At 46.0% G+C, this 25567-nt stretch overlaps 1 protein-coding gene and 1 long non-coding RNA gene across 2 annotated transcripts in view; one reads left to right on the top strand and one right to left on the bottom strand.

The window, feature by feature from the left end:
• Positions 1-25567, top strand: part of prdm6 (PR domain containing 6) — a 312582-nt gene that overhangs the window by 175518 nt on the left and 111497 nt on the right. The window contains exon 4 of the mRNA XM_070883225.1: positions 21003-21127. Within this exon, the coding sequence (XP_070739326.1) occupies positions 21003-21127 (125 nt within the window). The remainder of the gene's footprint in view (positions 1-21002; positions 21128-25567) is intronic.
• Positions 19971-25567, bottom strand: part of LOC139265801 (uncharacterized) — a 57090-nt gene continuing 51493 nt past the window's right edge. Inside the window, exon 3 of the long non-coding RNA XR_011593631.1 lies at positions 19971-21370. This is a non-coding gene — a long non-coding RNA (uncharacterized lncRNA). The remainder of the gene's footprint in view (positions 21371-25567) is intronic.

Here is a 25567-nt window from a genome sequence, read left to right as displayed (position 1 = left end):
ATTAGCAGATTTCTGAGATAATTTCACAAGGCTCTGCCATGGATGTGAAGGTTTGGCAGTAACGAGCCCTGATTGGATAATCAGAGCAATAGTGTTGTAGCTCATTGATGCTCCACATTCATGTCAGCAACACAGGCTCATGAAATTACCACTTGATATATTTGAAATTTCTTTTATATGACAGGTTTGAGTGACTTAATACTCCAACATATTTTTAGGCGCTGTGATTGAAAGGTACAGTACTAGAAATGCAGAACCAAGGCCACTTTGACTTTTACATAGTCATGATTGCCAAGTGTTGATCTGAAGCAAAAAAACTACCTTGAAATATCTTTAGACCTTACGTTGCTGACATGTCCAGGAGAATGACAATCTCCCTGTTTTTTAAAAGTTTTGAGCTGATACAGAGTGATGCTGAGACAATCATTAATATTATGGTAATAAAGGTACTCAAATAGTGTTGCAATATTAAAATACAGAAATAAATACCTGAAAAACTATTTTAAATAAAATTTAAAACAGCAAGGAGCCGAATTTGTCCTGTATTCCGATTGGAGTCGGTAATCTTCGGGTCATAGAAACATGGAAACATAGAAAATAGGTGCTGGAGTAGGCCATTCGGCCCTTCGAGCCTGCACCGCCATTCAATGAGTTCATGGCTGAACATGCAACTTCAGTACCCCATTCCTGCTTTCTTGCCATATCCCTTGATCCCCCTAGTAGTAACGACTTCATCTAACTCCTTTTTGAATATATTTAGTGAATTGGCCTCAACATCTTTCTGTGATAGAGAATTCCACAGGTTCACCACTCTCTGGGTGAAGAAGTTTCTTCTCATCTCGGTCCTAAATGGCTTACCCCTTATCCTTAGACTGTGACCCCTGGTTCTGGACTTCCCCAACATTGGGAACATTCTTCCTGCATCTAACCTGTCTAAACCCGTCAGAATTTTAAACGTTTCTATGAGATCCCCTCTAATTCTTCTGAACACCAGGGACTTTTATCGCTCGGCCCAGAAGTTCCGCCCCCACCAGGGTCATGCTCGACTGGGCCAGTAGCCCAGCACCGAAAAGCGAGTTCCGGGTTGCATGATGGCAGCCCGGTCGAAGCAAGGCCCACCATTGTCGGGCCAACTGAAGAGTTGGCCAACAAAATAAAATGGCGGCTTGGCTTGCACACGGCCTCTCCTTTAAGGGGCGCCCCAGCAGCGGATATCTACCAGCTTCACGCCTCACGAAGCTGGCATCGTGGCTTGCGGGGCGCAAGTGGGCCGGTGCGGGTGTAAAGAGGTCGGCATTGCCTATTGCGCGCTGGCCCGAGGCACTAATCATGGGACACGGTGCTACAGGCACATCACCCCCAAAACCTCCGGGGCAATTTTGCCTGAGACGCTATAGCCGACCCCCCCCCCCCGGCAAAAGGGGACGCTAATGGGGCACAAAAAAAGGACAATTTTGGCCCCCAACTATCTACATTTTTCCCCATTCCCTCTTCTGTTTTATTATTTTATTATTTTATTTATTTCCTTTTTTTCTGTAAACAAGCTATAAAACATGTTTTAACCAGTTTCTTTCTGTTTTCCCACATCCACTTTGGAGCTGGGGAACCTCTGAAAAATTTGGGATTTAATTATCTGAAAATGAAGACGGAACATTGACTCAAACAATAAAAAGAAAGAAGTTATATTTATATAACTATAAGCATACCCAGCGACGATGAAAGAATGGTAATATATTTACAAGTCAGGATTGTGTGTGACTTGGAGGGAAACTTGGAAGTGGTGATGATACCATGCACCAACTGCCCTTGTCCTAGGTGATAATGGTCGTTGGGTTGGGAGGTGCTTTCAAAGAAGCCTTAGCGAGTTGCTGCAGTGCATCTTGTAGGTGGTACAAACTGCAGCCATCTTCCGCTGATAGTGAGGGGAGTGACTGTTTAAGGTGACGAATGAGGTGCCGATTAAGTGGGTTGCTTTATGCTATATGTTGTCGAGCTTCTTGAGTGTTGTTGTAGCTGCACCTATCTCGGCAAGTGGAGAGTATTCCATCATACTCCTGACTTGTGCCTTGTAGGTGGTGGAAGGGCTTTGGGGAGTTAGGAGGTGAGTCACTTGCCATAGAATATCCAGCCTCTGACCTGTTCTTGTTGCCACAATATCTATGTGGCTGGTCTAGTTAAGTTTCTGGTCAATGGTGATCCCAGGATGTTGATAGTGGGGGATTCGACAATGGTAATACCGTGAATGTCAAGGGGCGGTGGTTAGACTCTCTCTTGTTAATTGCTGCTTATCAGCCCAAGCCCTGGATGTTATCCAGGTTTTGCTGCATGCAGGCATAGACTGCTTCATTATCTGAGGAATTAATAATGGAATTGAATACTATGCAATCATCAACGAACATCCCCACTTCTGATCTTATGACAGAGGGAAGGTCATTGATGAAGCAGCTGAAGAAGGTTGGACCTAGGACACTGCCCTGGGGAACTCCTGCAGTGACGTCCTAGGGTTGAGATGATTGACCTCCAACAACCACAACCATCTTCCTTTGTGCTCGCCAGTGGAGAGTTTTCCCCGTTATTGCTGGTAGTTTTACGAGGGCTCCTTGGTGTCATACTCGGTCAAATGCTGGCTTGATGTCAAGGGCAGTCACTCTCACCTTCCCTTTGGAATTCAGCACTTTTGCCCATGTTTGGACCAAGGTTATGCCTTTAAGTGCAATACTTTGATGCCCACATTCAGTTGCTCATGAGACATGTGAGCTTCAATAGAACTTGACTAAGAAAGATAAAAAATATATATTAAGAGCAATATATGATATTTGCTAGAATTGATTTGGATTTTTTTCTTATACCATCAATTTAGGTCCATAAAAGAATACATATTACAAAAACAAAATACTGCAGATGTTGGAAATCTGAAATAAAAACAAGAAAATGATGGAAATACTCAGCAGGTCAGGGAGCATCTGTGGAGAGAGGAACAGAGTTAACGTTTCAGGTCGATGACCTTTCATCAGAACTGGAAAAAGTTAGATAGATTTTAAGCAAATGCAGGGAAAGGGTGGCAGCGAGGAAAGAACAAAAGGGAAGGTCTGTGATAGGGTGGCAGGCAGGAGAGATTAAAAGACAAAGGTATGGTGGTACAAAGCAAAAGGAGATGGTAATGGGACAAGTAAAGACACAAAAAATTGGGTCTAGAAGAGATGTGACTGGGTATAGCAGAATTCAGCTGCCATCTGAAAAAATAGGGTCAGAGGGTTTGGTCTGAAATTGTTGAACTCGATGTAGAGTCTAAAAGGCTGTAAAGTGCCAAATGAGGTGCTGTTCCTAGAGCTTACGTTGAGCTTCATTGGAACAGTGTAAGAGGCTGACGACAGAGGTCAGAGTGGGAGTGGAGCGGAGAATTAAAGTGACAGGCAAGCAGAAGCTCAGGGTCATGCTTGTGGACTGAATAGAGGTCACTCAATCTGCATTTGGTCTCCCCCATGCAGAGGAGACAGCATCGTGTGCAGGGAAAACAGTATACTAAATTGCAAGAAGTACAAGTAAATCGCTGTTTCACCTGGAAGGAGTGTTTTGGGCCCTGGATGGTGAGAAAGGAGGAGAAAAAGTGTATCTCCTGCACTTGCATGGAAAGATGCCGTGGGAAGGGGAGGAGATGTTAGGGTGATTGAGGAGTGGAGCAGGTTGTTGCAGAGGGAGCGGTCCCTATGGAATGCAGAAAGGGGAGGGGAGGGGAAGATGTGTTTGGTGGTGAGATCACGCTGGAGGTGACGTAAATGGTGCAGGATGATCCGTTGAATGTGGAGGCTGGCGGGGGGAAGGGTGAGGATAAGGGGAACCCTATCATGGTTCTGGGAGGGAGGGGAAGGGGTGAGAGCAGAAGTACGGGAAAGGGCCAAGTCAACCACGGTGGAGGGGAATCCTCAGTTGAGGAAAAAGGAAGACATATCAGAAGCATGAGTATGGAAGGTGACATCATCAGAACAGATGCAATGGAGACAGAGAAACTGGGAGAATGGAATAGAGTCCTTTCAGAAAGCGGGGTGGGAGGAAGTCTAGTCCAGGTAGCTGAGGGAGTCAGTGGGCTTATAATGGATGTTGGTTGATAGCCTAGCCCCAGAAATGGAGACAGAGAAGTCAAGGATGGGAAGGGAAGGGAAGAGTTGGAGATGAAAATGAGGGAAGGGTGGAAATTGGAAGCAAAATGAATTAAATTTTCAAGTTCAGGGCGAGATTGGAAATTACACCAATACAGTCATCAATGTACCAAAAAAGTGGTGAGGGAGGGGACCTGTGTAGGACTGGTACAAAGAATGTTCCACATATCCCATGTAAAGGCAGATATACACATTTTGTGATCAAAAGAAGTACAATCATTAATTCATAACCAAGGGTCTGAACATTCTCAGCCCTTCTGGGAGTATGGTGGAAGATAGGTCAGGTCCTGACCTTGTCCAGGTTTTTACTGTGATCTTTCCTGGGAGTAGAGCCTCCACCTGACCCAAAAAAGCCATTGACGTACAGAGATTTCCCATGTTCTTGGCCGCTCGGGCCTGGTGGATCCTTGGCAATTGGTACTGTGCAATGAGACATGATGAATAAACAATCTCCGAGTAAAGGATCCCCTCGGAATGAGTGATCATAATATGGTTGAATTTCAAATTCAGATGGAGGGTGAGAAAGTTGGATCTCAAACGAGCTTGGTAAGCTTAAATAAAGGAGACTATGAAGGTATGAGGGCAGAGTTGGCTAAAGTGGACTGGGAAAATAGATTAAAGTATAGGATGATTGATGAACAAGGGCATACACTTAAGCAGATATTTCATAATTCTCAAGATAAATATATTCCAGTGAGGAGGAAAGGGTGTAAAAGAAAAGAGAGCCAACCATGGCTAACTAAAAAAATAAAGGACGGTATCCAAGTAAAAACAAGGGCATACAAAATGGCCAAAACTAGTGGGAGGACAGAAGATTGGGAAGCTTTTAAAAGCCAGCAAAGAATGACTAAAAAAATGATTAAGAAAGGGAAGATAGACTATGAAAGTAAATTAGCACAAAATATAAAAACAGATAGCAAGAGTTTCTATAGGTATATAAAAAGGAAAAGAGTGGCTAAAGTAAAGGTTGGTCCCTTAGAGGACGAGAACGGGGAATTAATAATGGGGAACATGGAGATGGCAGAAACTCTGAACGAACATTTTGTATCATTCTTTACGGTAGAGGACACAAACAATATCCCAACAGTGAATAGTCAAGGGGCTATAGGGGGAAGGAACTTAACACAATCACAATCACTAAGGAGGTGATACTCAGTAAGATAATGGGACTAAAGGCAGATAAATCGCTGGACCTGATGGCTTGCATCCTAGGGTCAAGAGAAGTAGCGGCAGGGATTGTGGATGCATTGGTTGTAATTTACCAAAATTCCCTGGATTCTGAGGAGATCCCAGCAGATTGGAAAACTGCAAATGTAATGCCCCTATTTAAAAAAGGAGGTAGACAAAAAGCAGGAAACTATAGACCAGTTAGCCTAACATCTGTGGTTGGGAAAATGTTGGAGTCCATTATTAAAGAAGCAGTAGCAGAACATTTGGAAAAGCATAATTCTGTCAGGCAGTGTCAGCATGGATTTATGAAGGGGAAGTCTTGTTTGACAAATTTGCTGGAATTCTTTGAGGATGTAATGAACAGGGTGGATAAAGGGGAACCAGTGGATGTGGTATATTTAGACTTCCAGAAGGCATTTGATAAGGTGCCACAAAAAAGGTTACTGCACAAGATAAAAGTTCACGGAGTTGAGGGTAATATATTAGCATGGATAGAGGATTGGCTAACTAACAGAAAACAGAGAGTCGACATAAATGGTTCATTCTTGGGTTGGCAACCAGTAACTAGTGGGGTGCCGCAGGGATCAGTGCTGGGACTCTAATTATTTACAATCTATATTAACGACTTGGAAGAGGGGACCGAGTGTAACGTAGCCAAGTTTGGTGACGATACAAAGATGGGAGGAAAATCAATGTGTGAGGAGGACACAAAAAACCTGAAAAAGGTCACAGATAGGCTAAGTGAGTGGGCAAAAATTTGGCAGATGGAGTATAAAGTTGGAAAAAGTGTGAGATTATGCACTTCGGCAGAAAAAAATCGAAGTGCAAGTTATTATTTAAATGGAGAAAAATTGCAAAGTGCTGCAGTAAAGCAGGACCTGGGGGCCCTGGTTCATGAAACACAGAAGGTTAATGTTGTGTATGGAGAAAGAGTCAGACTGAAAACTGTGAGCTCAAAGTGTGACAGTCTTTTATTGCAGGTCTCCAGAGTGCCTCTCCAACCTGTGAAGCCTCCTTAAACATCTGTGCTCCCAAGGGATTATGGGATCCCTTGGGACTCCAGGGGATGAGCCCTCTGGTGGCTGTACAGAGTAAATACAAGTCCACATACATAACAACACTCCCCCCCACCCCCCCCTAAAGTCAATAGTGTAACTATTTACAATGTGAGTCGATCTAGGGCCCTTCTTGCCCTGGTTGATCGTCTTGGTGTGAAAGCTGATGTTGTTGAATCATTTGTTGGATCCTCGTTGGGCTGCTGTGCAGCTGGCCTTGCTGGGTTGCCTGGTGTGTTAGAAACATAGAAACATAGAAAATGGGTGCAGGAGTAGGCCATTCGGCCCTTCGAGCCTGCACCACCATTCAATAAGATCAAGGCTGATCATTCAACTCAGTACCCTTTCCTGCTTTCTCTCCCTTGATCCCTTTAACCGTAAGGGCCATACCTAACTCCCTCTTGAATATATCCAATGAACTGGCATGAACAACTCTCTGCAGTAAGGAACTGCACAGGTTAACAACTCTCTGAGTGAAGAAGTTTCTCCTCATCTCAGTCTTAATTGACTTACCCCTTATCCTTAGACTATGTCCCCTGGTTCTGGACTTCCCCAACATTGGGAACATTCTTCCCGCTTCTAACCTGTCCAGTCCCGTCAGAATTTTATATGCTTCTATGAGATCCCCCCTCCTTCTCCAAACTCCAGTGAATACAGGCCCAGTCGATCCAGTCTCTCCTCATATGTCAGTCCTGCCATCCCGGGAATCAGTCTGGTGAACCTTTGCTGCACTCCCTCAATAGCAAGAACGTCCTTCCTCAGATTAGGAGACCAAAACTGAACACAATATTCCAGGTGAGACCTCACTAAGGCCCTGTACAACTGCAGCAAGACCTCCCTGCTCCTATACTCAAATCCCCTAGCTATGAAAGCCAACATACCATTTGCCTTCTTCACCGCCTACTGTACCTGTGTGCTAACTTTCAATGACTGATGTACCATGACACCCAGGTCTCGTTGCACCTCCCGTTTACCTAATCTGCCACCATTCAGATAATATTCTGCCTTCGTGTTTTTGCCCCCAAAGTGGATAACCTCACATTTATCCACATTATACTGCATCTGCCACGCGTTTGCCCACTCATCTAACCTGTCCAAGTCACCCTGCAGCCTCTTAGCATCCTCCTCACAGCTCACACTGCCACCCAGCTTAGTGTCATCTGCAAACTTGGAGATATTACACTCAATTCCCTCATCCAAATCATTAATGTATATTGTAAAGAACTGGGGTCCCAGCACTGAGCCGTGCGGCATCCCACTAGTCACTGCCTGCCATTCTGAAAAGGACCCTGCAGGGCTGCTGTGGATGATGGGTTCTGCTTCGTGATCAACCGTGGTGCCTGTTGCCACTGGTGTGTATGTTGGGGGATCAAAAAAGGTAGGGTTCAAGGTGGGTTGCTCAGGATAGTCCGTGAATCTGAGTTTGATTTGGTCCAAGTGTTTCCGGTGAATGAGTCCATTTGAAAGATTGACCCGAAACACCCTACTCCCCTCTTTGGCCACAACAGTGCCGGGAAACCACTTGGAACCTTGTCCATAATTTAATACAAATACAGGATCATTGATTTCAATCTTGCGTGACACATTTGCGCTATCATGGTATGCACTTTGTTGAAGCCGCCTGCTCGCTACCTGTTCATGTAGATCAGAGTGAACAAACGTGAACCTTGTCTTAAGTGCTCTTTTCATTAGCAGTTCAGCAGGTGGGATCTCAGTGAGTGAGTGGGGTCTCATGCGGTAGCTAAGCAGGACTCAGGATAGGCGAGTCTGCAGTGAGCCTTCAGTTACCCTCTTCAAGCCTTGCTTGATGGTCTGCACTGCTCTCTCTGCCTGACCATTGGACGCTGGTTTAAACGGGGCAGATGTGACAGATTTGATCCCATTACGGGTCATGAATTCTTTGAACTCAGCACTGGTAAAACATGGCCCGTTGTCACACACCAGGACATCGGGTAAGCTGTGAGTGGCAAACATGGCCCGCAGGCTTTCAGTAGTGGCAGCGGATGTGCTAGCCGTCATTATCTCACATTCAATCCACTTGGAGTCTACAACCACAAGGAAAATTTGACCCAAGAACAGGCCTGCGTAGTCGACGTGTACCCTAGACAATGGTTTGGAAGGCCAAGACCATAAACTTAGTGGCGCCTCCCTGGGTACATTGCTTAACTGCAAGCACGTATTACATCTGTGAACGCAGGACTCTCAATCCGCATCGATACCGGGCCACCACACGTGGCATCTGGCTATCGCTTTCATCATTACGATTCCGGGGTGGGTACTGTGGAGGTCATTGATGAAGGTGTCTCTGCCCTTCTTGGGACCACTACTCGATTGCCCAACAGAAGGCAGTCTGCCTGTTTAGATATTTCATCTTTGCGCTGCTGGAACGGCTTTATCTCTTTCTGCATTTCCACTGGGACACTGGACCAGCTCCCATGAAGCAGACAGCTTTTGACTAGAGATAATAAGGGGTCCTGGCTTGTCTACGTTTTGATCTGCCGGGCAGTGAAGGGTGATTGCTCACTCTCAAATGCTTCCATAACCATGGCTAGATCTGCGGGCTGCGGCATTTCCACCCCCGTGGTGGGCAGTGGCAGCTTACTGAGAGCATCGGCACAGTTTTCTGTGCCTGGCCTGTGGCGGGTGGTGTAGTTGTATGAGGACAACGTGAGCGCCCATCTCTGGATCCGGGCCGATGCGTTGGTATTTATCCCTTTACTCTAGGAAAACAGGAATATAAGTGGCTTATGGTCAGTTTCCAATTCGAATTTTAGCCCAAACAGGTATTGATGCATTTTCTTTACCCCTTAGACACACGCTATCGCTTCTTTTTCAATCATGCTGTAGGCTCTCTCAGCCTTAGACAGACTCCTGGATGTATAAGCAACCGGTTGCAGTTTCCCGAAATCATTAGCTTGTTGCAATACACACCCGACACCATATGACAACGCATCACATGCAAGTACCAAACACTTACATGGATCATACAACACAAGCAATTTGTTTGAGCATAACAATTTTCTCACTTTTACTAAGGCATTTTCTTGGCTTTTGCCCCAAACCCATTCGCCCCATTTTCGTAGTAAGACATGTAGTGGTTCGAGCAGTGTGCTGAGACCCAAGAAGTTACCAAAGTAGTTCAAGAGTCCCAGAACGACCGCAGCTCCGTCACGTTCTGTGGCCGCGGTGCGTTCTCGATTGCCTCCGTCTTCGTGTTGGTGGGCCTGATGCTGTCCGCCGCAATCCTCCTTCCCAAGAACTCCACTTCAGGCGCCAGGAAAATGCACTTCGAGCATTTTAACCTAAGCCCCACGTAGTTGAGACGACTAAGAACCTCCTCCAGGTTCTGCAGGTGCTCGACTGTGTTCTGACCTGTGACCAAGATGTCGCTCTAGAAGACCACGGTGTGCGGGACCGGCTTCAGTAAACTTTCCATGTTTCTCTGGAATATCGCCGCTGCTGATTGGATTCCAAATGGGCATCTGTTATAAACAAAATGACCTTTGTGCGTGTTGATGCTGGTGAGGGCCTTCGATGATTCCTCCAGTTCCTGTGTCATGTAGGCTGAAGTCAGATCCAACTTCGTGAATGTCTTTCCTCCCGCCAGCGTTGCAAAGAGGTCGTCGGCCTTTGGTCGTGGGTATTGGTCCTGCAGGGAGAAACGATTGATAGTTACTTTTAATTGCCACAGATTCTGACGGTGCTGTCTCCCTTGAGGACTGGGACAATAGGACTGGCCCACACGCTGAACTCGATCGGTGAAATGATGCCCTCTCTTTGCAGCCAGTCTAGCTCCATCTCTACCCTTTCACTCATCATGTACGGTACTGCTCTCGCCTTAAAATGGATGGGTCGCGCCCCCGGAATTAGGTGGATCTGCACTTTTGCTCCTTGGAATTTCCCGATGCCTGGTTCGAACAGCGAAGGAAATTTGTTTAAGACCTGGGCACACGAAGTGTCATCAGCGGGCGATAGCGCTTGGATATCATCCCAGTTCCAGCGTATCTTTCCCAGCGAGCTCCTGCCGAGCAGCGTGGGACCATCGCCCGGTACCACCCAGATTGGTAGCTTGTGCACCGCTCCATCGTAGGAGACCTTTACGGTAGCACTGTGATTACAGGAATCAGTTCTTTAGTGTAAGTTCTTAGTCTCGTGCGAACTGGAGTTAAGACTGGCCTTGAGGCCTTGTTGCACTACAACCTTTCTAAAGTCTTTTTGCCCATGATGTACTGGCTCGCGCCCGTGTCCAGCTCCATTGACACTGGGAGTCCATTTAGTTCAACATTCAGCATTATCGGGGGACAATTCATGGTGAATGTGTGCACCGCATGTACCTCTGCCTCCTCTATCTGAGGCTCTGGTTCATCGTGATCCTCCATGGATCTGTCCTCCTCTGCAACATGGTGGTTTGAGGTTTAACAAGCTTTGCAGCTCGCCTGCACTCTCCTTGGAGGTGTCCCATTGTTCCACAGCCCTTGCAAATGTACTCTTTGAATCAGCATGAATGGAAACGATGATCACCCCCGTAGTGCCAACAAGGTGTTAATGGCCTTGCATTCATCACCCTTGATGGTGGACTCTGAATCATCTGTGGATGTGCAGCTGCAGGTATGTGTGACCTGCCCTGTACGTTACGATTGGAAAACAACATCACTTTGTTCACAGTACTTGTAGCAGCCCTTGTGTGCTGAGAGATTTGCTTTATATTGTCACTGGTAGCAATGAACGTCTGGGCTTTCGCTGTGGCCTTACTCAAGGTTGGGGTCTCAACAGTCAAAAGTTTGCGAAGTATGGTTTTGTGGCCAATGCCAAGTACGAAAAAGTCACTGAGCATGTGCTCCAAATGTCCTTCAAATTCACAGTGTCCTGCAAGCCGTCTTAGCTCGGCGACATAACTCGCCACTTTCTGGCCTTCACACCTTTTGTAGGTGTAGAACCGATACCTTGCCATCAGAACGCTTTCCTTTGGGTTCAAATGCTCTCGGACCAGTGTGCACAAATCGTCGTATAATTTCTCCATGGGTTTCGCTGGATTGAGCAGATTGTTCATGAGGCCATACATTGGTGCCCCACAAGTGGTGAGGAGGATCGCCCTTCATTTGGCAGCGCTCTCTTCCCCATCTAGCTCATTGGCCATGAAATATGGGTCGAGTCGCTCCACAATAGTTTCCCAATCATTTCCCACTGAAAATTTCTCCAGGATACCCACTGTCCTCTGCATCTTTGGGTTCGCTATCTGTATCTCGTCGCCAGTTGTTGTGTATGGAGAAAGAGTCAGACTGAACACTTTGAGCTCAATGTAAAGTGTGACAGTCTTTTATTGCAGGTCTCCAGAGTGCCTCTCCAACCTGTGAAGCATCCTTAAATACCTGTGCTCCCAAAGGATGAGCCCTCTGGTGGCTGTACAGAGTAAATACAAGACTACATATATAACCGTTAGTATGCAGGTACAGCAAGTGATCAGAAAGGCCAATAGAATCTTGGCCTTTATTGCAAAGGGGATGGAGAATAAAAGCAGGGAAGTCTTGTTACAGTTATACAGGGAATTGTTGAGGCCACACCTGGAATACTGCATACAGTTTTGGTTTCCATATTTAAGAAGGCATTTCAGAGAAGGTTCACTCGGTTGATTCCGGAAATAAGGGGGTTGAGTAAGTTGGGCCTCTACTCATTGGAATTCAGAAGAATGAGAGGTGATCTTATCGAAATGTATAAGATTATGAGGGGGCTTTACAAGGTGGATGCAGAGAGGATGTTTCCACTGATAGGGGACAAAATCTTAGAATAGGGGCCGCCCATTTAAAACTGAGATAAGGAGGAATTTCTTCTCTCAGAGGGTTGAAAATCTGTGGACTTCGCTGCCTCAGAGAGCTGTTGAAGCCAGGACATTGAAAAAATTGAATTCAGAGGTAGACAGTTTCTTAACCGAAAAGGGGATAAGGGGTTATGGGGGGCGGGCGGGGAAGTGGAGCTGAGTCCATGATCGGATCAATCATGATCGTATTTAATGGCAGAGCAGGCTCGAGGGGCCGTATGGCTGACTACTGCTCCTATTTCTTATGTTCTTATAGTACACCCAGTGAAACAAAGTGTACGAACGAAGTGGCAGTGGAGCCCACTTCGGGGTCCAGGCCTGCATCATAGCCTAGACCCCTGAAGAAAATGGTAATTTTTTAACAAATACTTTTTAATGCAAACCCTTTACACATGAAGGGATGACTCCCTTGAAACTTTGCACTTTGGTAGGGACCAGATGAGTCTGGGCACATGTGCTCCTGTCATAATTGCCAGGATTGCTGGCTTACACATTTGCGGTGCCAATAGATTTATAGTTGGAGAGCTTAATGTATAACTGAAACTGATGAAAACTGAATGTAGATAGCTATATATTGTTAAAAAGTGAATAATTTCTCTCATGGATTTCTGTTCTCACCAACTTTCTCTCCTACATCTCTCCTCTCCCTTCCTGAAGCCATTGAACACTCCTTGCCTGCTATGGTTCAATGGGTACTGATTGCCTCTAGTACTTCACACGAGACCATTCCTAATGTATGAGGCTTGACCATGAGAGTCAGCAGGCTACTCAACATGGGGAAATGGAGGGGCTCCACAGCTGTTCCTTCAAGCAGGGATGGTTGGGTAGCAAGCAGAAGCAGGAATGTTGGCTGATAGCATAGCAAACTACAGAGAAGGCAAAGGTCTGCTGTAGCTCCTTCACTGCCTCTCTGGCTGAGAGCAGGTGATTTAGCACAGAATGGTGGTCTAACTTGGGACCTTCATGTCTTTGACTCAGCTATTCATTGGAGAATTTAAAAGTTACATCCTTTGAACGTACTTTGGCTTATTTAGGGTATCCTTGTGGAACAGTTCAGAAGACATTTTTACCTGCTGCAGTTGAATTTTTGCTGAGATAAATGATAAATTTTGAAGCTTTTAAATTCAATTTATATGAATAAGGGAACAGCATCACATACAGCATATAGGTATATAGTAATGGTAAAACACTTAAATTGTGCATAAACATCTACTCCTAGTGCTAGTCAGCTGGTTTGAATTCCATATGTTTTGATTTGTGATGTCTTAATGGAATTCTCTTCAAAGAATGTTTAAGATTGATTGACGACCACGACCACCCCATCCCCAACAGTTTGTTTTTATTTTGTGCTGACAATAATGTTCATTGGCACGAGTTCTGCTACAACAGAGACAGGACATCATGCAGTTATCTTTATGAGTCATCCAAACACAATACTAAATACATGTCAGCAAAGGAAATATTAGTCGAGAAGAAAAAATGCGTTTGATGTACTTCAGCATGCAGTGATTTGTGCATGGCCTGAAACTGCTGCCCTCTTGTAAGAAACAGTGTATGCTTATAGTTTTGCAGTCTTTCTAAGAGCCTCTGAGACCACCCATTGCTTTAAAACAGTCCTGTCCTTTCAGCAGAAATCATACATTTATGTCTAGCTTAGGTCTTCTTACGTAGATGAACTTTGAACAGTCCTGCAATGTTTATGTTGCAAGAAGTCAAACCGAGAGGTGAAATTGGTCAAAAATATTCCCCCAATCCCCACAAGTAATCAGACATTTGAAATGTATAGTGCAGGCCTGGTTTGAACCTGTGTAACAATGGAAAGAATTATTAAAATTTTACAGGCCTCTGCAAATGGAGAGATCAGCCAGGGCATAGTTTTTGTCAGATATTCATAGATGCACCAAAAACATTCTGCTTAGCTAGCAACACCCCAGTCAAACAGGATGGCAGAATGCTCAGTAAAAACAATACAGATGGAATTTTTGCAGCTGCAAGTGAAACTTAGAGATTCTTCTATTTGTTTGTATTGATCTTCATGATCCTGTTGCCAAGAGCCACTTGGCAATGACAAAATACGTTGACATGTGCATATCTCACTATCAGGGAATTGTGCTGATGGATTCTCTGTTGGCTGTGGTGTTCAGTAAAGAACAAACTTGTTTAGCAAATCTTTATGATGTGACTTGGTCAAAGACACAGTGGCGCATATTTCTTTCAACCAAAAATGGCTGCAACTCACATTTTAAAAGTTGTTTTTTTACTCCTCTCTTATTTTCAAGCCAAAAGAGTTTTCAGTAAGTCTTCCAATGAGAAGCTGTGCCATATGGACCCGGAAAGTCCTGTGTTTGATCCGTGGTCTGTGCTGAGCTCACTGACCTCAGAGGGCTGATGGTAAGGATATTATGATTGGCCTCAGCATTCCTGGATATTAGGAAAGGGAAGATCAGTCAGGTCTCCCACTCTTGAACCTAACAATTCCACAGACCCTTTAGAAGGTGCAGAAATCTGATGGGATGAGACTTTTCTGTTCCTCTAACTCAGTCCCGAATTCTAGGAATGGATAATTAGAATATTCAGGTTGGACACTCATGCCCACAAAAACACTCTCCCTTATGAGAAGGTGATACTCAGAGTAGCACAATACCACTCCTAGAGGTGGCACTCTAGGCCTGTCTCAAGCTGAAGATACGTGCCAGAACTTTTTTGGAAATCCCTCAATTATCTTTCTTTCCTGTATTCACAAGTCCTTCTTAGGGTCCCACCGATCTATCAGGAGCTAGCTGGGCAGAATTCCTCGGGTAGTCTAGGAACACTCCACGGCATGCCCCAAAGTCAGTCAACAATCTAACAGATGCAGGCCTAAGAAGCATAATTTAATTGGGAACGTCTAAGCAAATGAAACCCAATGGATCCAAATTCAACCCCAAATTGCAGCCATCATCCTCCAGCCAGGATCATCCTGCAGTTTCATCCTCCTCCTAATGGAAATTTCTGCCTTTTCATCTCTTGAGAGGCCACTTAAATTATTGCCACATGAGCAAGACACTGAAGAGCACCCAATGACTATGGAATTGCACCCCATCAAGGAGTAAATGCAGATGTGCAGAGCAGAGAAAATGTGCAATTAAAAAAGGAGCCTCTTCTAATATTCATCATCATCATAGGCAGTCCCTTGGAATCGAGGAAGACTTATTTTCACTCTAAAAATGAGTACTCAGGTGGCTGAACAGTCCAATATGAGAACCACAGTCCCTGTCACAGGTGGGATAGATAGTCGTTGAGGGAAAGGGAGGGTGGGACAGGTTTGCCGCACACTCTTTCTGCTGCCTGCGCTTGATTTCTGCATGCTCTCGGCAATGAGACTTGAGGTGCTCAGTGCCCTCCCGGATGCACATCCTCCACTTAGGGCGGTCTTTGGCCAGGGACTCCCAGGTGTCAGTGGGGATGTTGCACTTTATCAGGAAGGCTTTGATGGTGTCCTTGTAACGTTTCCTCTGCCCACCTTTGACTCGTTTGCTGCGAAGGAGTTCTGAGTAGAGCGCTTGCTTTGGGAGTCTGGTGTCTGGCATGCGAACTATGTGGCCTGCCCAGCAGAGCTGATCAAGTGTGGTCAGTGCTTCAATGCTGGGGATGTTGGCCTGGTCAAGGACGCTAATGTTGGGCATCTGTCCTCCCACGGGATTTGTAGGTTCTTGCGGAGACATCGTTGGTGGTATTTCTCCAGCGACTTGGTGTCTAAAATACATGGTCCATGTCTCTGAGCCATACAGGGGGGCGGGTATTACTATAGCCCTGTAGACCTGTGGAGTTTGGTGGCAAATTTGAGGGCCTGGTCTTCAAACCCACTTTTGCTCAGGCGACTGAAGGCTGCATTGGAGGTGGTGTTGAATCTCGTCGTCGTCGGTGTTGAATCTTTTGTTGATAAGGGGCTCCCGAGTTATAGGAAATGGTCCACGTTGTCCAGGGCTGCGCGTGTATCTTGATGACTGGGGGGCAGTGCTGTGCGGCGAGGACAGGCTGGTGGAGGACCTTTGTCTTACGGATGTTTAGCGTGAGGCCCATGCTTTCGTATGCCTCAGTAAATACGTTAACTATGACTTGGAGTTCAGCCTCTGTATGTGTGCAGATACAGGCGTCGTCCGCTTATTGTAGCTCGATGACAGAGGTTAGATAAGAACATAAGAACATAAGAATTAGGAACAGGAGTAGGCCATCTAACCCCTCGAGCCTACTCCGCCATTCAAAAAGATCATGGCTGATCTGGCCGAGGACTCAGCTCCCCTTACGTGCTCGCCCCCCATAACCCTTAATTCCCTTATTGGTTAAAAATCTATCAATCTGTGATTTGAATACATTCAATGAGCTAGCCTCAACTGCTTCCTTGGGCAGAGAATTCCACAGATTCACAACCCTCTGGGAGAAGAAATTCCTTCTCAACTCGCTTTTAAATTGTCTCCCCGGTATTTTGAGGCTGTGCCCCCTAGTTCTAGTCTCCCCGACCAGTGGAAACAACCTCTCTGCCTCTATCTTGTCTATCCCTTTCATTATTTTAAATGTTTCTATAAGATCACCATTCATCATTCTGAACTCCAACGAGTAAAGACCCAGTCTACTCAATCTATCATCATAAGGTAACCCCCTCATCTCCGGAATCAGCCTAGTGAACCGTCTCTGTACCCCCTCCAAGGCAAGTATATCCTTCCTTAAGTAAGGTGACCAAAACTGCACGCAGTACTCCAGGTTCGGCCTCACCAATACCCTGTACAGTTGCAGCAGGACCTCCCTGCTTTTGTACTCCATCCCTCTCGCAATGAAGGCCAATATTCCATTCGCCTTCTTGATTACCTGCTGCACCTGCAAACTAATTTTTTGGGATTCATGCACAAGGACCCCCAGGTCCCTCTGCACCGCAACATGTTGTAATTTCTCACCATTCAAATAATATTCCCTTTTACTGTTTTTCTTTCCAAGGTGGATGACCTCACACTTTCCGACATTGTATTCCATCTGCCAAACCTTAGCCCATTCGCTTAACCTATCTAAATCTCTTTGCAGTCTCTCTGTGTCCGCTTCACAACCCGCTTTCCCACTAATCTTTGTGTCATCTGAAAATTTTGTTACACTACACTCTGTCCCCTGTTCCAGGTCATCTATGTATATTGTAAACAGTTGTGGTCCCAGCACCGATCCCTGTAGCACACCACTAATCACCGATTTCCAACTCATTTATCCTGACTCTCTGCTTTCTGTAAGCCAGCCAATTCTCTATCCATGCTAATACATTTCCTCTGACTCCGCATACCTTTATCTTCTGCAGTAACCTTTTGAGTGGCACCTTATCGAATGCCTTTTGGAAATCTAAATACACCACATCCATCGGTACACCTCTATCCACCAAAGAATTCCAGTAAATTAGTTAAACGTGATTTCCCCTTCATGAATCTATGTTGTGTCTGCTTGAATGCACTATTCCTATCTAGATGTCCTGCTATTTCTTCCTTAATGATAGCTTCAAGCATTTTCCCCACTACAGATGTTAAACTAACCGGCCTATAGTTACCTGCCTTTTGTCTGCCCCCTTTTTTAAACAGAGGCATTACATTAGCTGCTTTCCAATCCGCTGGTACCTCCCCAGAGTCCAGAGAATTTTGGTAGATTATAATGAATGCATCTGCTATAACTTCCGCCATCTCTTTTAATACCCTGGGATGCATTTCATCAGGACCAGGGGCCTTGTCTACCTTGAGTCCCATTAGCCTGTCCAGCACTATCTCCCTAGTGATAGTGATTGTCTCAAGGTCCTCCCTTCCCACATTCCCGTGATCAGTAATTTTTGGCATGGCTTTTGTGACTTCCACTGTGAAGACGGAAGCAAAATAATTGTTTAAGGTCTCAGCCATTTCCACATTTCCCATTATTAAATCCCCCTTCTCATCTTCTAAGGGACCAACATTTACTTTAGTCACTCTCTTCCGTTTTATATATTGGTAAAAGCTTTTACTATCTGTTTTTATGTTTTGCGCAAGTTTACTTTCGTAATCTATCTTTCCTTTCTTTATTGCTTTCTTAGTCATTCTTTGCTGTCGTTTAAAATTTTCCCAATCTTGTAGTTTCCCACTAACCTTGGCCACCTTATACGCATTGGTTTTTAATTTGATACTCTCCTTTATATCCTTGGTTATCCACGGCTGGTTATCCCTTCTCTTACTGCCCTTCTTTTTCACTGGAATTGAAAAAGGTTGGGGTGGTCTTGGACCTGGCCTGGAGACGACGAAGGTTGAACAGGTTCCCACTGGTTCTGTAGTTTAGTTCCACTCCAGTGGGGGGGCTTGTTGACTGTGAGGTGGAACATGGCAGCGAGGAAGATTGAGAAGAGGGTTGGGGTGATGACACAGCCCTGTTTGACCTCGATCCGGACATGGATTGGGTCTGTAATGGACATGTTGGTAAGGATCACGGCCTGCATGTCGTCATGGAGCAGGCGGAGGATGGTGACGAACTTTTGGGGGCATCGAAACGGATGAGGATGCTCCATAGATCCTCGCAGTTGACAGTGTCAAAGGCCTTTGTAAGGTCGAAGAAGGCCATGTATAAAGGCTGGTACTGTTCCCTGCATTTTTCCTGCAGCTGTCGCGCTGCAAAAAACATGTCCATTTTGCCCCGTAGGGAACGAAATCCGCACGTGGTGAGTACCATGGCTGTGACCTTCCACTCTGAACCCCAGTGGGCCACTGTCCCTCCCAATGTTTGTCCCCAACCAAGCCTCGGACCACCTACCATCAAGGGCGCTACTCAGCACCGAGCCTGCGGCCAACATCTCGCCGTAGGCAACTAGGCCCATACAGCAGTGCCTGGTCTCCAGTTGTCTTGGACCCCCTTGCCACTGGAGCAAGACTTTGCTCAGCTAAGCCCGTGGGGTAGCCGGTGTGCAACGGCCACCCCACGTTAAAAGAAATCACGCACAGGCATCATCCACTTCTGTCTAATACTATCCTGTAACTGTCCACTGGGGAATGACCCAACGCAGCATGGGGCAACTCACCTTTTAATCTCTCTTCTCTGGGGAAAGTGTACCTCCACTGCACTTCCCTTAACAGTCAGACCTAAATTTGGAGCTCACCAAATGTGTACTGGAGGGATAAGCCCACGTCCTTGCAATCTATGGCACAAACTGGTCAAACTAGCATGCTGAACCATCAGGCCTCCTTTGAAAATAGATTTTTAAACATTAATATTTCATTATTATGTTCCTTTATTTTATTTTTTTAAACTTTCTGATCAATAGGGGGAGCAATATTATTGCTACGAATGGGTCACTTTCTGTTTGTTCCCCAATATTAACATCAAGCATTCGTGGCCAAGGTAAAGTGCTGCTAGATGCAGAGTAAAACTCATTCAGCATTTCTTAATCCACTTCAGTAGAACATCTACTGTACCAATGCAAAAATTCCCTTATCCACGTCATCAACACTGTGGGCTTTCTGAAAGAGGTTGCAATTTTAGTGCCAATTCGTGAGATTGAATATTTAACTGAGTATGTGCGATTAAGAATTCTACTGGTCACCATGTGTAGCAACACTATAAAATCACTTATGAAGACTTCAATTGTTTGGCAATTGTAGTGAATTTGTAAACATTAAAAAATAACATAGAAATGCTTACCGTGTATCAAAATTAATTTCAAAAATGAACTTTATAAACGTTAAAAATGTATCTCTTTTGTATAATTTACCCTATTTAAATATATATATATATATATATTACTTCCATCGTTTTAACTGTTTCACTACTTGGTTCCCTGTGTGATACACGACTCCATTGCTATACAGGCATACATGATCCCAACTGACGTGCCTGCCAAATTTCGCCCTCCATGAACAAGCACCAAGATTTTGCTTTGTACCTCACTTGATTTGGAAGTGGCCATGTATGTAATTATGGATGACGGGCTGTATCCTACCACTCTGTAACACAAAACTGGGGTACCAAAGTACTGCACCATGAAAAATTAGTGTCATTTGCAACAAAAATAGTATGGGCTTGAAATTGGTGGCCTGACCGCCCACTGCTGCCGGCTGCCGCAGAGTTTATTCGCCGCTCTCCCCTCGGTGACAGATTCCTCTTCGTCTGCTGTCGGCGGGAGGGGAGTACCGCTGGGAACCACCCGTTGATGGCTGCTGGCAGCTAAATCGCGTAACTGACCTCCCGCCCGCCGAGCTGCCATATTGGTGTGGGCGGGAGTGGGTGGCAGCAGGGGAAAGGACCGCTGCATGGAGGCAGGTCTAACCCTGACGGTAAGTAAGAAGACCTGCAAAAAGAGGTTAGTGAGCATCTTTTAAATTTTATTTTTCAGTGTTTTACCTGTATTGGGTCCCCTGAAGGTATTCTGGTGTTTATTTTGTGAAACATAGAAAATACATAGAAAATAGGTGCAGGAGTAGGCCTTTCGGCCCTTCGAGCCTGCACCATTTTTCAGTGACCCCCCCCCGGGCTCAACTCAATCCTTGACGGCACTTTGGCGATGATCGCATTTGCCACCGAAATTGAGAGCTCCAGCCCGCTGCCACCCAGAATGATGGCATAAACCGTTATTTTGCTGCCGGCCGGTACTGCCATCTCTTTTAGAGGGATCTTCCTGGCAAAGTACCGCACGGTCTCTCGCCGGCCATTGATGGTCCTTTGGACGGCACTTGTGTGGGCCTTGGCTTTGACCAAGTTCGGGCCCATGTGTTTTTCATACATTAGCAAAATTGAAAGCACTTTATTTATATGTTTTACCAATACCTCTTATTTCCTCTTTATCAGGTCATGCATATTCTACAGAGCCTGTGATGACATCCCGAGAGGAGTGGAGCTTCTGGTCTGGTACAATGATAGCTACACTTCATTCTTTGGAATCCCCTTTCAGTGCATCGCACAAGATGACAATTGTAAGCATTTTCTTCAGTGCCTTTAAAATAATCTGAACATAGAGGGCTACAAATTCAGTTTTTGGCGATATCAGGTTTTTTCCGTTATTAATACCACTAAAAACGTCGCCATTTTTTAAGGGGGTAAAATTGCCAAAAGAAATGCGCCTGTCGGTCAAATCGGTGTTGCACGAAGATTCACGGTGAAAACTGCGGTCTGCTCCAAATTTAGCCTGGGGTCTATCACCGCCAAAAATACAGGTCCTGGGAGGGAAAAAAACATAAAAATAAAATGCAAAAATAAAAAAATTAAAAATCAGAAAACATTCACTATACACATAACTAATGAATCGCTGAAAAAGAATTAAAAAATAAAAATAAAAACTTCAACTTACCTTTTTGGTAGGTCTTCATACCTACCACTGTTTCTGGGGATTCTATGCAGACTTTTCTGAGGCGTTTTTTTTTCACCCTGAGTACGGGTTCCCCAATTTTGAGCGGTGTGTTTTTTTTTGGCATTGCATGTGGTCGACGCGTTTTTCGGCGATATTTCAAAACCGCCAAAAAGGCGAAGTATCACCGAAAAAACAAGTGCAAAGCTGGCCAATTTCTCCCCCAGAATGTACCCCTTTTACTGCCTCACTCTATTTGCTAACAAACTCTCCATATGGCATTGCACGTGTTTAATGGGTGGAGTTTGGGTTAGCTGTTACCCATTAAGGTTTGCTTTCTGTAGAACTGGCAAAATCAGGTGAAAATCTTGCATGTGTGCTGTTTTTCTTAAATGTACTGTTAAATCTCAGGGCATCTGATTGAATGGGACAGTTGAGAGGTGTGGTATTGAATTGTGATTGTCATGAAGTTATTCTTGTAGTTTTGTAGCTTTGCAAATAATTCTGTTGAAGTATTTGTAGATCTACGTTGCAACCAGGTTTCCTTTATTCAAAGAATTGTTCCAGATTTTATTAGCTGCACAAAAGAAGAAAATGCAACATCAAATAGTTTAGTCATAAACAAATGCGCTGTCAAGCATGCTGAATCCTGTATTGCAATGTCATGGGAAAATGCAACTTGTAACTGTCATGTATTCAACCAGCATTGTAACCCATGTATAAACTGACCTAAGTTGTACACCGTGAGAACACTGACCACTTGGTGGTGAACTTGTGGGAGACACTCCTAACCTAGACCTTCAGATATAAAAGGGGAAGCTCCACCCACTTCCTGCACTTGAGTGCTAAGGAATAAAGGACAGGTCACAGACTGACCTTCTCTCAAGCATAGGCCTCGTGTGCATTTATACTGTATAGTAAGGACGTATCAATGGCGACAAGAAACTGGGATTTAAACCACGCGAGCATGGCCACGAGCAGAACAGACGAGAGGTACTGTGTTAAGGAATGGTTGGGACAGAGATTCAACATTGTTAAAGCAGCACACAGTTCTCCAGGCAGACAAGGGCAGTCGGGCATGCCCCAACATGTAGTCGAGCCCGGAGGACGAGTTCGACAGAGACAATGGCAAGCTGAATGGCGATTCACGCCATTGCAAGGGACAATGTGGCCAGTAATGGGGCCATCAACACCTGTTAATGGCGCACTCAAGGACAATAACAGGGGTAGTCAGGGACGATCGACTGGCAAGGGACCTTTTGTTTCAAACCGCAGCTCATATTGGAGGCGTGGAGGCACACACTCAGCCGGAGTTTGCAGAGGTGAGCAAAATACCTGCAGAAATTGCAGAAATGAACACTGGGGGAAATCGCTGGAAGCTGAAGTTCAGCGAGTTCATGTGGAGCACGTATACAGTTCATACACCAGGACGCCACCGATAATGATGAAAGTGCTCCTCAATGGCATCCCAGTATCAATGGAGTTAGACACGGGGGCCAGCCAGTCCCTGATGGGTATCAAACAGTTCGAAAAGTTGTGGGCGTCCAAGGCCAGGAGGCCAAAATTATCGCCGATTGACGCACAGCTACGGACTTACTCAAAGCAGATCATTCCGGTGCGAGGCAGCGCCACAGTAGTCGTGACCCACAAAGATTCGGAGAACAGGTTGCCACTCTGGATTGTCCCAGGGGACGGTCCCGCACGACTGGGGAGGAGTTGGCATGCTGTCATGAACTGGAAATGGAGCGATGTCAATGCAATTTCCTCTGTGGAGCGAGTATTATGCTCACAAATCCTGGACAAATTTGACTCATTATTTCAACTTGGCATTGGCACTTTCATGGGGGCCAAGGTAATGATTCACATAAACCCGGACGCCAGGCCAGTACACCACAAGGCCAGAGCGGTGCCGTACGTGATGCGGGAAAAGATAGAGGGCGAATTGGACCGCCTGCTGAGGGAAGGCATCATCTCGCCAGTCGAATTCAGTGACTGGGCGAGCCCGATTGTGTGTGCCGGTGCTCAAGGCGGATGGGTCAGTCAGGATATGTGGCGAGTACAAGGCCACCATCAATCAGGTGTCACTCCAAGACCAGTACCCGGTATCGAGAGCGGAGGACCTCTTTGCGACGCTATCCGGTGGCAAACTTTTTTCAAAATTGGACCTGACCTCAGCTTACATGACCCAGGAGCTGGCGAGTGAGTCGAAGAAGCTGACCACCATCACGACACACAAGGGGCTGTTTGAGTACAACAGATGTCCGTTCGGGATTCGCTTGGCCGCCGCGATCTTCCAACGAAATATGGAAAGCCTCCTCAAGTCAATTCCAGGGACGGTGGTTTTTCAAGACTACATCCTCATTACGGGTTACGATACTGAAGAACACCTCCACAACCTGGAGGAGGTGCTACGCAGATTGGACGGGGTAGGGCTGCGGCTGAAAAAGGCGAAGTGCGTCTTCCTAGCTCCAGAGGTAAAATTCCTGGGGATGAGGGTAGCAGCAGGACGGGATCAGCCCTACTGCGTCCAAGACGGAAGCGATCCAGAGAGCACCCAGACCCCGTAACACGACAGAGCTGCATTCATTCCTGGGGCTCCTGAACTATTTTGGTTACTTTCTTCCCAAATTGAGCACGCTACTAGAGCCGCTACACGTGCTTCTACGCAAAGGTCGCGAATGGGTCTGGGGGGACAGCCAGGAAAGGGCTTTTAATAGAGCACGCAATTTGTTATGTTCCAACAATCTGTTAACGCTATATGACCCATGTAAGAAACTTGTGTTAACGTGCGATGCGTCGTTCTATGGTATCGGGTGTGTGTTGCAGCATGTCAATGCCAAGGGTCAGTTACAGCCGGTAGCTTATGCCTCCAGAAGTCTGTCCCAGGCAGAAAGGGGCTACGAATTGGTAGAAAAGGAGCCGCTCACATGTGTATATGCGGTAAAGAAAATGCACCAGTACCTGTCTGGCAGGAAATTTGAGCTGGAGACAGATCACAAACCCCTAACGTCCCTTTTGGCCGACAACAAGGCCATAAATGCAAACGCATCGGCCCACATACAGAGGTGGGCACTCACATTAGCCGCCTATGACTACACAATTCGGCACAGACCGGGCACCGAAAACTGCACTCAGCAGGCTCCCACTAGCCACCACTGAGGGGGCTACCGAGCATGCTGCTGAGATGGTCATGGCTGTTGAAGCTTTCGGAAGCGAAGGCTCACCCGTGACAGCCCGTCAGATTAAAGTCTGGACAAATAGAGACCCGCTATTGTCTCTAGTCAAGAAATGTGTCCTGAATGGGGACTAGGCAGCCACGTACGGGGCATGCCCTGAGGAATTTAAACCATTTCACAGGCGCAAGGATGAACTCTCGATTCAGGCCGATTGCCTACTGTGGGGAAACCGCGTAGTCATGCCCCAGATGGGCAGAGAGGTGTTCATCAGAGAACTCCACAATGGGCACCCGGGCATTGTCACGATGAAGGCAATTGCCAGGTCACACGTTTGGTGGCCAGGGATAGACGCAGATCTGGAACTTTGTGTTCGCAGATGCAACACGTATGCCCAGCTGGGCAATGCGCCCAGGGAAGCCCCCCTTAGCCCCTGGCCATGGCCCGCCAAGCCTTGGTCACGCATCCATGTGGACTACACAGGTTCCTTCATTGGGAAAATGTTTTTGGTTGTAGTAGACGCCCACTCCAAATGGATCGAGTGTGACATTTTAAATTCAAGCACATCCTCTGCCACGGTAGAAAGTCTACGGGCAATGTTCGCCGCCCACGGTCTACCGGACATCTTGGTCAGCGACAATGGCCCGTGCTTCACAAGCACTGAATTCCATGACTTCATGGCAGGCAATGGAATTAACCATGTTAGAATGGCACCGTTCAAGTCGGCCTCAAACGGCCAGGCAGAACGAGCAGTGCAGATAATCAAACAGGGGATGCTCAGAATCCAAGGGGGTGCCCTACAAACCCGCTTATCACACCTTCTGTTGGCCTATAGATCCCGACCACACTCGCTCACAGGGGTTCCACCCGCAGAGCTGCTAATGAAAAGGACGCTC

The sequence above is a fragment of the Pristiophorus japonicus genome, chromosome 1 (assembly GCF_044704955.1).
Source record: "Pristiophorus japonicus isolate sPriJap1 chromosome 1, sPriJap1.hap1, whole genome shotgun sequence".
In the NCBI taxonomy this organism is placed as follows: Eukaryota; Metazoa; Chordata; class Chondrichthyes; family Pristiophoridae; genus Pristiophorus; species Pristiophorus japonicus.
This window is presented reverse-complemented; position numbering and strand designations above follow the sequence as displayed.